Genomic DNA, 12,797 nt, shown 5'->3' with positions numbered 1-12,797 from the left:
CCATTGGGGATGTGTGGGTCTATAGTTTTCATCAAATTTGGAAAATTTTTGTCTTTTAGTTTTTCAGAGTTTTGTCTCCATACTCCTCTCCCCCAACTGAAGACTCCAATCACATGTGTATTATATCACTCGATATTGTCCCACCCATCACTGACTCTTTAGGTCTTCCACTGAGACTTTGGGTTCATGGGGCACCTTCCCCTGGTGGATCTTTGTCTCCTTAGCATGATGAGGCTAAAGGAAACTGCACCCTAATTTTTAGTTTGCTGAATTTGGTTTTAGTCTCCTACTTTGTACAACCTGAGAATTTGGCAACTGTTGGGAAGTGAAAAGTGGCCATGTGTGGAAGCCCCTAAGTTGCCAATTTGGTTGTTCCAGCTCTACGTGACTGCCAAAAGCTGGGGTGGTTGTTCCAACCCTGGGGTACCTCCCAACCAATGTGCAAAAGCGAGGAGTCCAGTTAAGGAGCTATGGCAATAACGTAGGTGACAGCCCATAGTGGTTTGCAAAAGGGTAATAACAGTGAAAATAAGAAGTGGTCTGATTTGAAGCGTTTTTAGAGGGTAGAGCAAACAGGATGAGAATGTTTGCTCATTGCCTCATGTAAGGAGATCTTGTAAAACTTCAAAATCTAATAGGAGAAAAATGTTTTGCATATAATTTTAAGGTGTATTTTTCTCACTGACAGATTTTGAGCATCTTTTCATATTTTTAAACACTGGAGTTTTGGAGGGCAGAGAGTGAACTGATATCCTTTGCTAATTTTCCACTGAGATGTTGTTTCTGTTTTTTTCTTATGAATCTTATAATTATTATTAGGAAAGTAAGCTATTTGTGATGTGACTTATTTATCTTTTGTCTTTGCTTTAGGGTTTTATGTTTTTGTTATAAGGAGCTCTAATATTTATTTATTCAAATCTCTTGAGTTTTTTTTTTTTTTTTTTTTTTTTTTTTTCGTGACCAGTAAGGGGATTGCAACCCCTGGCTTGGTGTTGCCCGCACCGCGCTCAGCCAGTGAGCGCACCGGCCATCCCTATATAGGATCCAAACCCGCAGCGGGAGTGCCGCTGTGCTCCCAGCGCCGCACTCTCCTGAGTGCGCCACGGGGTCGGCCCCAAATCTCTTGAGTTTTACTTGTATGACTTCTGGATTTTGAGTTTCAGTTTAAAATAGCCTTTACTAATCCAAACTATCAAGTCAGTCCATGTTGCACTGAAGATTGTCTTGCTGTGTGGTGTGAGGTGAAGCTCTGCCTTTAGCTTTATCCTGCATGTCTAGTCATTTAACAGCATTTACTTTTTATTTTTTTTCCTGACCAGTAAGGTGATCACAACCCTCAGCATGGTGCCGCCTGCACCACACTAAGCCCATGAGCGCACCGGCCATCCCTATATAGGATCCAAACCCGCGGCTGCGGCGCTACCAGTGCCACACTCTCCTGAGTGAGCCACGGGGCTGGCCCATAACAGCATTTATTGAAAAGTGTATGGGGCCACCCCATGGACTTGAGGTGCTAACTTTATTTTTTTTTAATTGTGGTTTCCTTTCTTGAAATTTTATTTATTTTTAAATTGTATCTGTAAATTGCATTTAATTGTATTAAACTGTATTTATTTTGTACATGTTTTGCAGTATATATACATTGTGGAATGACTAAATCTAGCTAATTAACATATACATCATTTCATAAAGTTATCATTTTTGTGGTGAGAACACCACACTCCCAGTATTTTTTAAGAATACAATATACTGTTAACTGTAGTCACCATGTTGCAAAATAGATTTCCTAAACTTATTCCTCCAATCAAAAATTTGTAACCTTTGACTAATATCTCCCCATTGCCCAACCCCCACCTCAGTCTCTGGTAGCCACCATTCTACTCTCTACTACAGCGAGATCAACTTATTTAGATTCCACATATCAGTGAGGTCATGTACTATTTTGTCTGTGTCTGGCGTATTTCACTTAACATAATGTCCTCCAATTCTATCAATGTTGTAGCAAATGACAGGATTTCTTCCTTTATTAAGGCTGAATAGTATGCTGTTGTGTATATGTACCAACCTGTCCCCATGTCTCCTGTGGCACTGTCAGCAGGGTGTGCTGCTGGATTTGAAGGGAATGACTTGGCAGGCCCTTCTCAAGGCCAGGCCCCTAGGCTGGTGCTCACCCGGTGTCCCAGCCAGAGGCCTGGGGCTGCCTGACCAACAGCAGCTCTCTCTGTAAGCATAACAGGATAAGCCCATTCAGTGACACACCATCTGTCAGCCTGGGATGAATAGCACATGAAGCAAAGGTTTGGGCCACCCACCCAGTGGAGAGTTGATGGTGTCTCCAGCTTTGGTTGTGGATTTGTCTACTCCTCTAAGCTAATTTCCACTTTATATATGCTAAGGCTGATGTGTGAGGTGCACAGACATTAGAGTTTTTATGTCATCCTGATAGATCAAATCTTTTATCAGTATAGATTTTACTCTATCTCTAAAACTGCTTTTTCCCTTAAAGTCAACTCTGTCTGGGCTATTTTGGCTTTGTTTTGTTTTTTTCATGAAATACACATAATCTTTTATTTCTCTTTAAATCCGTATTTATCCTGGTACTTGGGGTCTGCGTCTTGTTTAACATTTGGGGATGCCCAAGCGGCAGGACCAGGGCCAGTGGGACTGTCCCCTGTGGGTAGTGGTGGGGGTGGCAGGGGAGACTTGCAGGTCTGTCACCAGGATGGGGGGGGCGGGGCAGGAGCAGCTGCGGCCTGGACCTCCATCACTAAGTTTATAGCCTGGTCTCCTAGGAGTGGCCCCTGCCATCTGGATGAAGTCTTCTATTCCGAGTGGGTACCCACTGAGACTTAAGCTGAATGCAAACCCAATCAAAATTCAGAGAGGGCTTTGTGGATGTGGGAAAGAAGTTGACACAGATTTAAAAAACAAAAAACGAATCAATGTGAAAGGGAATAATAAAAAACAGAGATTTACTGTACAATGTATTAAAAGGAATGTAAAGCTACTATAATTTTAGACATTACCTTATTTATGCACAAGTATCTGCGAATACTCAGTGAAATCAAAAAGAGTCTAGTTAGAGGCCAGGGAAATTCAGTCAAGTCAGAACTCAATTACAAATAGGAGTAGCCCACCTCAGCGGAATGTTAAGCAAAACAAATAAACAAAATTTAAAAATACATGTTCAATATCAATCACAGGAAGAGGCACGTGGTGAGGGGCTCAGAGGTGTCCAGACTGCCCAGGCCTTTAGGCCACCGGGACACCCTGCTCATGGCCTCTCTCCACCCCACAAGCACAGACTCCTGATAGTGTGGACAGCTCCACTCAAACAGGTCTGCAATCACCACAATTACAGAGGGCACAGGAGACTCACTCCATATCCTGGATGAAATAATCACCATGTAGTGCTGGACATGCAGCACTCTGGCTGGCATGTCTGGGTCATGTGACACCCCTGTGGTCACACAGCTGTCCTGTTACTAAAATAATCTGGGGGAGGAGTGCTGGGCAGACAAAAACAACAGCCACTCCAAATAATTTAGTACATTATTAAGACAGTATCTCAAATCAGTGGGTTTTATAAGTTATATGTGTGCTTTCTCAAAACTCACATGTGGAAGCCCTAATCTCCAGTGAGACTGTATTTGGAGAAAGGAACTTTAAGGAGGTACTTAAGGTAAAATGAGGTCATGGAGAAGGGCCCTAATCCTACAGGACTGCTGACCTCATAAGAGGAAGAGATATCAGAACTTTCTCTCTCCCCCCAGGAGCACAGTGGAAAGGCCACGTGAGGACACAGCAAGATGGCAGCCATCTCCAATCCAGGAAGAAAGGCCTTATCAGAAACAAATATGTCAGCACCTTGATCTTGCATTTTCAGCCTCCAGAACTGTGAGAAGACAAATGTCTGTTTAACTCATCTGACCAGAGTTATGTTATGGCAGGCTGAGCAGAATAACACAATAGATTAGGAGTAAATTAGTCATAAGTCATCCTCTAAGGAAGTGACATTAGAAGAAAGTAAAGTCAGAACTCAACTCACAACAACTCTTGTCAAGCAACACCAGGAAGAAGCATCAACGAACAACTCAGTTTCGACAATATTCACTTTCAACATTCTAAAGGATAGCCATGTTCCAAGAATAATGTTCTACTGATACTACAGCTTATCAATACAGAAACACATTTCCTTCAAACAATGAAATGACTTTATTCCTAGTGCTTGGAGTTATCCAGGATGCAATAACAGCCATCCTTGAAGCAATTTCTAAAAAGTAGTAATTCTACACTGTAGTTGCAATATGCAATATTTCTGAAGTGAATGACTGCTACAAAATCAATCTGACAGTTAAGATGCCTTGTGCTTTAAGAAACAGAAGCCCACAACTTCACTGCCCTAAAAACAAGGGAACTATTACATACATGTGACTGACATGCCTTAAGGCAACCTCTTCTGAATCACTTCCTCATGTACTCCTCTGCCCTGGAGTGTGCCTGGGACCAGTGACTTGGCTCTAACCAAGAGAATATGGCAAAAGTGCATGGATGTCACTCTCGTGATTATGTTATTTAAGACCATCCTAGCAGACGGAGACAATCCTTCCCCTGCTGGCAGCCCTGTGTGCCCTGTGTATGGAGTGGGCCAGGGGTCAGGGTACTGTGAGCAGCCTCCAGCCGGCAGTCAGTAGAAAACCAGGCCCTCCATCGTACACCCTCAAGGGAGCAAATTCTGCTCAAGCCTGAATGAGCTCGGAAGCAGATGTCCTCAGTGGAGCCTCCGGAGGAGAGTGCAGCCCAGCAAACACCTTAACTACAGCCTGCCGGGATCTGGAGCAGAGGACCCGTTTAAGCCATGCCCAGACTCCTGACCCACAGAAACTGGGAGACAGTAAGTATGTGTTGTTTTGAGCTGGTAATTTGGTGGCTATTTCTTATGTAACCAGAGAAACCTAATGATCCGCATAAATGTCCCAAAGCAGAGCAGCTCTTGGTTGGCTGCTCAGTGGCCCTTAACATCATCATTCCTGCTGGTTCTACAGCGTCCTGCCCTGCCACTCTCAGGCCCCACACGAGGCCACGAAATGCAACCAGGGACATGTCCACAAAGATCAGTGTCCTGCTGCAAAAGAGCCATTTTTACCATGCCTCTATTTGCCTTTGAGGAAACTTTCCCAGACATGCCACAGAATCCTCCTAGTATGTCACTGTACAGAGCTGGAAGACACACTCGGCCAAAAAAACCACTAAAGGAAAGATTATAGCCTGAACTAATTATAGAAAGCTCAACAAAGATAAATCCCGGAATAACTCTGTATACAAGTGGTAACGAAACCAAACCCAGACTTTGCCAAAAATTGAGAGATGGCTGTTGTGTAGACAAACAACTGTTATCAGCCCCTACCAATTTATTACAGAGTAATACGTGAATTGTAAGAGCCATCACCATCATAGCTGCAGACTATAGTTTACCAAAAGCCAGATAACATCCATGTCACTTTACGCCTCATGACCCTGTCCCTTTTTGAATATGAAGAAACAGAAGCACAGAGAGGTTAATGTCAAAAGTCACACACAAGAGCAGAAGCGCCAGCATTTGCCTTGTCACCCCCATGAGCGGCAAGGCATGTGCAGCTGCAGGACTTGCTTGGCTGCACAGCACTTGGGCACTCACACGCGTGCTGCTGCCCACTTACAGATGTGGCAGGAACAAGGAGCGTGTGTCCTTCCGGACTGCTTTTCACTGAGTAGAATGAAATTACTAATGTTCACAGCTATTTAAATTAATTCAGACTGAACCTGTTAAAAATTATGTGTCTGATTTGGGCATTTCCATGAAAACAGTGTTTCTACTAGCCCCACTGGCTGGCACTGTGTGGACTTCTAACTAAACAATCATCTCCTTTACTTAAGAGAGAGTTTTATAACAATGGTCATACAAACTTACATACTAGGAGAGGAGGAAAAATATATGTAGTGCAATACATTAGATATTTAATATATCTAACAAGATACAAAGGGGTGAGAGTGGCATTTAATGTGGAAAATTCTAATATGTATTACACTATTAATTATGCTAGGCGTATATATTCCCTATCCATGTTATGCTGGGTCCCGTTAAAGAAAGTTTCTATTGACACAGAAAACTCTATATATAAACCCTACATACTTGAAGGGCTGTTCTGTGCACTGTAAGCTGTTCAGCAGCAGCCCTGACCTCTATCCAGTGGATGGAGTAGCACCTCCCAACCTCCAGTTGTGAAAACAAAGTGTCTCCAGATGTATCCAAATGTCCCTTGATTGGCAATATCACCATCATATTTAACTACTGGCATATAATACTTAAAAAGTGTTTTCAATACTATATTTGACATTTCTATTTGGAAATTTTACATCCATATTACATAAACTGTTTTCCCTTCACTCCAAATTCTGAAACATAAAAATATTGGAAGTTTTGCTGAAAGCTTTGAATCACTGAAGATACTTATAAAGATGTGCAACATTCAATGAGATGTCCCTGCCTGATAAGGTGGTCCCAGTGTGTTGTTTTTCTCCTCATGATTTCTTGGATTTTTTCATAAACTGACATGGGGATAAAAGGTTGACTACACAGGTTTCTTTCCTGTGTGAATTTTCTGATATACAAGGACTGGTACCTTTTCTCATAACGTTCATGTACTGAATTAGCTATAGTGGGCTGTTTGTGTTATGATGCAAACAGTTCACTCATACAATGGCTCGACAGAGCAGGTGTTTACTTCTCACTTGTATAAAGTACAAATGGAGGATTTGGGGATAAAGGTGGGAGGATCTCTGTTCTTTCCAATCAATTCCTTGTCTTCAATCACAGTGACCTTCTCCCACCTATAGCTCCCAAGGCCACCCTGGGGGTCATGTGCACTTCAGACACACAGGACATAAGTCAGGGAGGACTGCATGGACTTTTTTGTTGTCACGCATGGAAGTAACATTCATCACTTGTGTCCATATTCCCCTGGACAGAGCTCATTACATGGCCTGAGGGGAAGCTGAGAATGCAGGCGGTGTGTGTCTCAGAGAAAAGAGAGTCATTTTTGGAGAACACATAGCCAGTCTGTCACACAGGATCTTCCCCTTGTGTGAGTTCCCTGACGCCTATGGAGTTGTAATTTCTGGCAAGAGGTTTTCCCACATTCATAGGGTTTCTCCTCTGTGCTGATTAGCCTGATGCACCCTGAGGCTTGACTTTTGGCAAAAGGCTTTTCCACATTTACTATATCCGTAGGGTTTCTCTCCTGTGTGAGTTCTCTGATGTACTGTCAGTTTTGACTTCTGGTAGAAAGTTTTCCTACACTCTTTACATTCAAAGGGTTTCTCACCTGTGTGAATTCTCTCATGTAGAGTGAGGGCTGACTTACAGAAGAAAGTTTTCCCACATTCTTTACATTCGTAGGGTTTCTCACCTGTGTGAATTCTCTGATGTAGAGAGAGAGCTGATTTCTGGCAGAAAGTTTTCCTACATTCTTTACATTCATAGGGTTTCTCGCCTGTGTGAGTTCTTTGATGTACTCTTAGTTTTGACTTCTGGTAGAAAGACTTCCTACATTCTTTGCATTCATAGGGTTTCTCACCTGTGTGAGTTCTCTGATGTAGAGTGAGGGCTGACTTCTGGCAGAAAGTTTTTCTACATTCTTTACATTCATAGGGTTTCTCACCTGTGTGAATTCTCTGATGTAGAGTGAGGGCTGAGTTACGGTAAAAAGATTTCCCACATTCTTTACATTCATAGGGCTTCTCACCTGTGTGAGTTCTCTGGTGTAAAGTGAGGGCTGACTTATAGTAGAAAGTTTTCCTACACTCTTTACATTTGTAGCGTTTCTCACCTGTGTGAGTACTCTGATGTAGACTGAGGGCTGACTTATGGTAGAAAGATTTCCTACACTCTTTACATTCATACAGTTTTCCTGTGTGAGTTCTCTGATGTAGAGTGAGTGCAGACTTCTGGTAGAATGTTTTCCCACATTCAGTACATTCATAGGGTTTCTCTCCCATGTGAATTCTGTGATGTATTATAAGGGGTGACTTCTGGCGGAAGGTTTTCCCACATTCATTACATCCATAGGGCTTTTCCTGTGTGTGAATTTTCTGATGGATAGTAAGGCCTGATTTACGGCTGAAGGGTTTTTTACACTGGTAACATGCATAGAGCTTTTTCCCTGTGTGTGTCCTCTGATGTACTGTAAGGTCTGATTTGCTAATGAAGTTTTTCTCACATTCAATACACTCACAGAGTTTCTTTCCTGTATGTGTCTGGTGATGTTTAGTGTTTAGTTTACAGGAGGCTTCTCTCATATGAGCCCTCTTACATGTAGAGAACACAGCCTTTGTGTTGAAACCCTTCCTTTGTCCACCATGTTCAAAAGGCTGCTCCCCACTGTGAATCTTGAAATGCTGACTAAGATGCTCATGATGTCTTGGGGACTTCCCAAGTCTATTATGGTCATCAGGTTGCTCTTCCATGTGCATCTCATCAGGCTCTATAGAGAAAAGTGTGTTCTGGCATACATTAATCCCCTTTGGCTTCTTTCCTGAACAGTTTCCATTATTTATAATCATATCTGAAATATGGTTTGAGCTCAAATTAAATGATTTTCCTAACTCAACTCTCTCTTCAGTTGATGTGTTGCTGTTGGTGATTACAACCTGCCACAAATGTGCGCAGTGACTTTCTTGGCTCCTCTCAATTAAGTCAGGGAAAATCTGAACATCTAAAATGAGAAAAAAAACCCATATCCATAAACTGCATGTAAGCATTTCTTACGGAATGCTCATGTGAATGTAGAGAAGTTCCTTCCTATCCTAGTGGCATAAGACTTTATAAAAAGCAATAACACTATTATAAGTATATGGTTTTTATTCCTACTGACAATGTAATATATTAATAGATTTTCCTAACCCAAGTCATGTTTTTCTTTGTATTTTTATGTTTTTCTAATTCATGAAGAAATATTTGGTGAAAAATCCCCCTACTGCCTAGTCATAGTTTTCAACTTTACTTATCACCTGCCACTTGTTTTCCATGTCCTGTTTCTCTATTTTATTCTTAAAACAATGGTGTGTTTCTTGTGCTGGTATTTTTCTTGTTATACGGCTTTGAAGATGGCAAGATTTTCCTGGATCAGCTACTTGCAGGTCCAAGAGAGGGTCGTGTGTCTGTCCATTAAGCAGAAATATGGCTTATGGACAGGATTTTGCCACTATGTTCATTTAGTTTTTACTCTTCCTGGGGGAATGGCTATAGGCATCTCGGAGTTTTTCAAATACAAAATCTCTTCCCCTGCTAGTGAAAACGGCTTCCTGAAAATTCCTAATTTAACCTGACTTCCTCTACTTCTCAGAATCATAACAGGTACAGGAAGCTCCAGTCCGCCATCCTGGGCACCCCCTCTCTGCTGGTCTAAAAGATTTGGTTCTGCAACCCAGGCCGTGCCGACTCTTTTTGAAAAATGTATTTCTGGTGGGGTCCCCTTGAATCTAAATTTTATACTCACCTATGTACTACCTGTCAAAATTAGAAGAGTTAACTCATATTGAAGCTATGCCAAAGTAAACACTTAACAATACCCCTAAAACTGCCTTCTCTGAACATCTATCCTACATTCTCATATCCCATTTTCTCTTTCTCTCACACTGGTTAAATATTCCTCATAATTCTTATAGAACTACTTTATATTTTTCTCATATCAGAATTTAAACTGTATGAAAGAGGGATATCATTTACATCACTGCTGTTGTAAGTACAACTATAAAATTACCAGTGCCGCTCAATTAATATGTGCTGAAAACATAAATGAATGTACAAACAAATGCCTGAAAAAAAAAATCCATGAAAATAGAAGAAAAGAGGACAACTGAGAATATTGAGGATAGCAACAAAAACAGTATCTAAAAAGAAATAAGTAGGGATTAGGTTTTGGGTAAATATAAAAAAAACACTCAGTGAAATAAAAGGTGGGGGTATGTATGTGACAGCCATCCTTGGAGATTATATTTTGCATGTGTTTAATGCATGCAGACCAGCTGTCTGTCCTCAGGTCTGCACCTTGGGGAAAAACTGGTAAAAACAGCTGAACACAGTTCCATCTGCTGGGCTCTACTCTTCCTGGCCTCCCTACCCTGTATCTGCTGACTGACCTGGGAGGTTGTGGTTTGGATGTTCTTCTGCCATCCATGGCTTGCCTCCTTGCTCCAAGTTGAAGATCACCTCAGGTTTGATAATGCAGTGACCTGTTAATGGAAAATAATGTGGGAATTTGGCTAAACTACTAAGTTAGGTACTTTAAAGAATGACAACCTGAAGCCGTGGGGCCAATTCAAACCTTTTATTTGAGAGCGATGACGCTTGCCTCCTTGCTCCAAGTTGAAGATCACCTCAGGTTTGATAATGCAGTGACCTGTTAATGGAAAATAATGTGGGAATTTGGCTAAACTACTAAGTTAGGTACTTTAAAGAATGACAACCTGAAGCTGTGGGGCCAATTCAAACCTTTTATTTGAGAGCGATGACAGCCACATTCTCCATGAAATGAAATCTAACCTAAATAGTATTAAAACTTATAAATAATTCCTATATTTAAAAACAAAGAAGAAAGTGTTGTTTTGGGGAGTTACTGGGGAGTTTCACTCACCCAATGATGCCAGGCTGCTGTAGGTCTCCAGCATCACATCCCTGTACAGGGTCCTCTGAACATCATCCAAGTCCTGCCACTCCTCCCAGGTGAATTCCACAGCTACATCCTCAAAGGATACTGACCCCCTGTAATAGCATATTTCTGTGTGTGCATGTGTCTTATACATATCTTAAATAAAATGCAACTTCTTGTAATCTATAGTGAAAGAAAAATCACAGAAGCAACATCCTGCCATTGCAATAATTTACTAATAAATAAAAGTAGTACTACAAAGTTCTCTTTATAGATCTAGAGTCATCCTTGTTGCTAGGAACAAAAGTATGAATAAGCTTCTCTGCTAAGGAGATTATAATCTGGTATAAAGGCATAAGCATAAATATATGCCTGAAATAACAAGTTAGATAAACTAATTTTGATACAAGTTTAACATAGACTGGGGTAAGTAGGAAGAAATAAAGTTCTATTTTGTGTTCAGATTGCACTTCACTGGAATATCAAAGATGTTTAGCTCTTCCATGTGAACCACATGCTCTCAGATATGAGGCAACAGCAGAAGTCCAGTTGCAAGGGCACAAAGAATACAAACCACGTTAATGGAAGTACACACAGCACTGTGTCTAGATGAATGATCCTGGGCCGTGATGAGAGAGAAACACAACGTTGAAGGAACAGATTATGAAGTGACTCTGCATTTAAATATTTAACCCAATTCACAACAAAAATTTATGCATTTATTGTTGTTTTCTAGTTACACACAAATTAAAAGCACGTATACAGGTGTATTAGGCCATTTCTGTTGCTTATAACGAAATACTTGGAACTGAGTGATCTATCAGAAAAAAAAAAATTATTGCTTACAGTTTCAGAGGCTTGAAGTCCAAAGTCCAGGGAACACATCTGGTGAAGGCTTTCTTTGGTGTGATTTCAATGAAGGCAGGGTATCACATTGCAAAAAGGCAGGGCAGAGAGAGTGAGAGACTCTTCATGCTCCCCTTTTAAAACCCTCCAAACCATGCCCATGACCACCATTTTTAATCCATTCACTATGGCATGGTCCTACAATCTAATCATCTCTTCAAGACCCTGCCTTTCAGTTACTATAATAGGATTTCCCACCCTCAATAGATACAGTAGCAGCAAAGTTTCTAATACATAAAACTTGGGGGACACAATTCAAGCTTCAGTTAGTTTTGGGGGGACATAAGTCAATCCACTATATTCTACCCCTGACCCCCCAAATTTATGTCCTTCTCACATGCATGTACATTCGTTTCACCCCCAAAGTCTTAACTTGTTTCAACTCAAAAGTCCACAATTCAAAGTCCCATCTGTGAAATCAATACAAGTTATCTACTTCCAAGATACAATAGTGGGACAGACATAGGGTACATATTCCTATTCCAAAAGGGAGAAATAGACCAAAAGAAAGGTGTAACAGTTTCCAAACAAGTCTGAAACCCAGCGGGGCAATCATTAATTCTCAAATCATGTACTTTGACCCCAAGTTTGGCATCCTCTGCACCCTGGTGTGGGGGTTCCACTCCTATGGCTTTCCTGGTCTCACACAACACTTCGGCTCTCCCAGGCTGGTGTTCCACTCTGATAGCTCCACAAGTCTGGGGTCCCATGGTGGTCCAGCTCTCATGGCTCCACTAGGCATGGTGCTGATGGGGTTTCTCTGCTGCAACTCCAACTCCACATTTCTGCTCAGCACTACTCTAGCGAAGGCTGTCTATGGTGACTTTGCCTTTGAGACAGATCTCTTCATGGGCTCCAGACTTTTCCATACATCCTTTGAAATCAGGGTGGAGGTTCCCAAGCCTCCACAACTCTGGCATTCTGCAGACTTATCATGTGGACACCACCAAGGCTTTCAGCTTCTATTTTCCAAAGCTGCATGTCCAGGCACACCTGGGGCCAATTTAGCCATGCCTGGAGCAGCCAAAGCAGCTGGGATACTGATGTGGGGAGCAGCAACCTGAGGTGGCCCTGGGCAGCAAGCCCATGGAGGGCACCTCAGGCCTGTTCCCCAAGATCATTCTCTCTCCCTAGGACTCTGGGCCTGAAATGGAAGGGTTGGCCCCAGACGCTTCTGCAATACCTTCAGGGCCTTTTTCTCTT

The 12,797-nt window shown here is 41.9% G+C and overlaps 2 protein-coding genes across 2 annotated transcripts; both read right to left on the bottom strand.

Moving 5' to 3' along the window:
- Positions 1 to 2,079: 2,079 nt before the first annotated feature.
- On the bottom strand, positions 2,080 to 11,531 carry LOC103588082 (zinc finger protein 39-like). Its single transcript, XM_008569677.1, has 3 exons — positions 10,674 to 11,531; positions 10,180 to 10,272; positions 2,080 to 2,221 (listed from the first exon to the last, which is right to left on the bottom strand). The coding sequence occupies exons 1-3, from the start codon at positions 10,840 to 10,842 to the stop codon at positions 2,142 to 2,144; spliced, it is 342 nt and encodes a 113-aa protein (XP_008567899.1). The 5' UTR covers positions 10,843 to 11,531; the 3' UTR covers positions 2,080 to 2,141.
- Positions 6,612 to 9,418, bottom strand: LOC103588090 (zinc finger protein 25-like). The gene is made up of 4 exons (XM_008569688.1): positions 9,399 to 9,418; positions 7,968 to 8,158; positions 7,210 to 7,802; positions 6,612 to 6,641 (listed from the first exon to the last, which is right to left on the bottom strand). Exons 1-4 carry the CDS (start codon positions 9,416 to 9,418, stop codon positions 6,612 to 6,614), a joined length of 834 nt encoding a protein of 277 aa, XP_008567910.1.
- Positions 11,532 to 12,797: the final 1,266 nt, after the last annotated feature.

Source organism: Galeopterus variegatus, unplaced genomic scaffold, assembly GCF_000696425.1.
Source record: "Galeopterus variegatus unplaced genomic scaffold, G_variegatus-3.0.2 Scaffold524, whole genome shotgun sequence".
Classification (NCBI taxonomy): Eukaryota; Metazoa; Chordata; class Mammalia; order Dermoptera; family Cynocephalidae; genus Galeopterus; species Galeopterus variegatus.
This window is presented reverse-complemented; position numbering and strand designations above follow the sequence as displayed.

Bases quoted from the DNA above. Each gene is read 5' to 3' on its own strand.
- LOC103588090 (XM_008569688.1), bottom strand. From the start codon at position 9,418: ATGGCGGACTGGAGCTTCCT. The intron at 8,159-9,398 runs GTACCTGTTATG...AAAACCCTTCAG, and splicing joins ATGGCGGACTGGAGCTTCCT to CCGTAAATCAGGCCTTACTA. The intron at 7,803-7,967 runs ATCAGAGAACTC...CCCTCACTTTAC, and splicing joins GAAGTCTGCACTCACTCTAC to ACCAGAGAACTCACACAGGT.
- LOC103588082 (XM_008569677.1), bottom strand. From the start codon at position 10,842: ATGTATAAGACACATGCACACACAGAAATATGCTATTACAGGGGGTCA. The intron at 10,273-10,673 runs GTGAGTGAAACT...TTCCATTAACAG, and splicing joins CAGCAGCCTGGCATCATTGG to GTCACTGCATTATCAAACCT. The intron at 2,222-10,179 runs GTCAGTCAGCAG...TTATGCTTACAG, and splicing joins TCCAAACCACAACCTCCCAG to AGAGAGCTGCTGTTGGTCAG.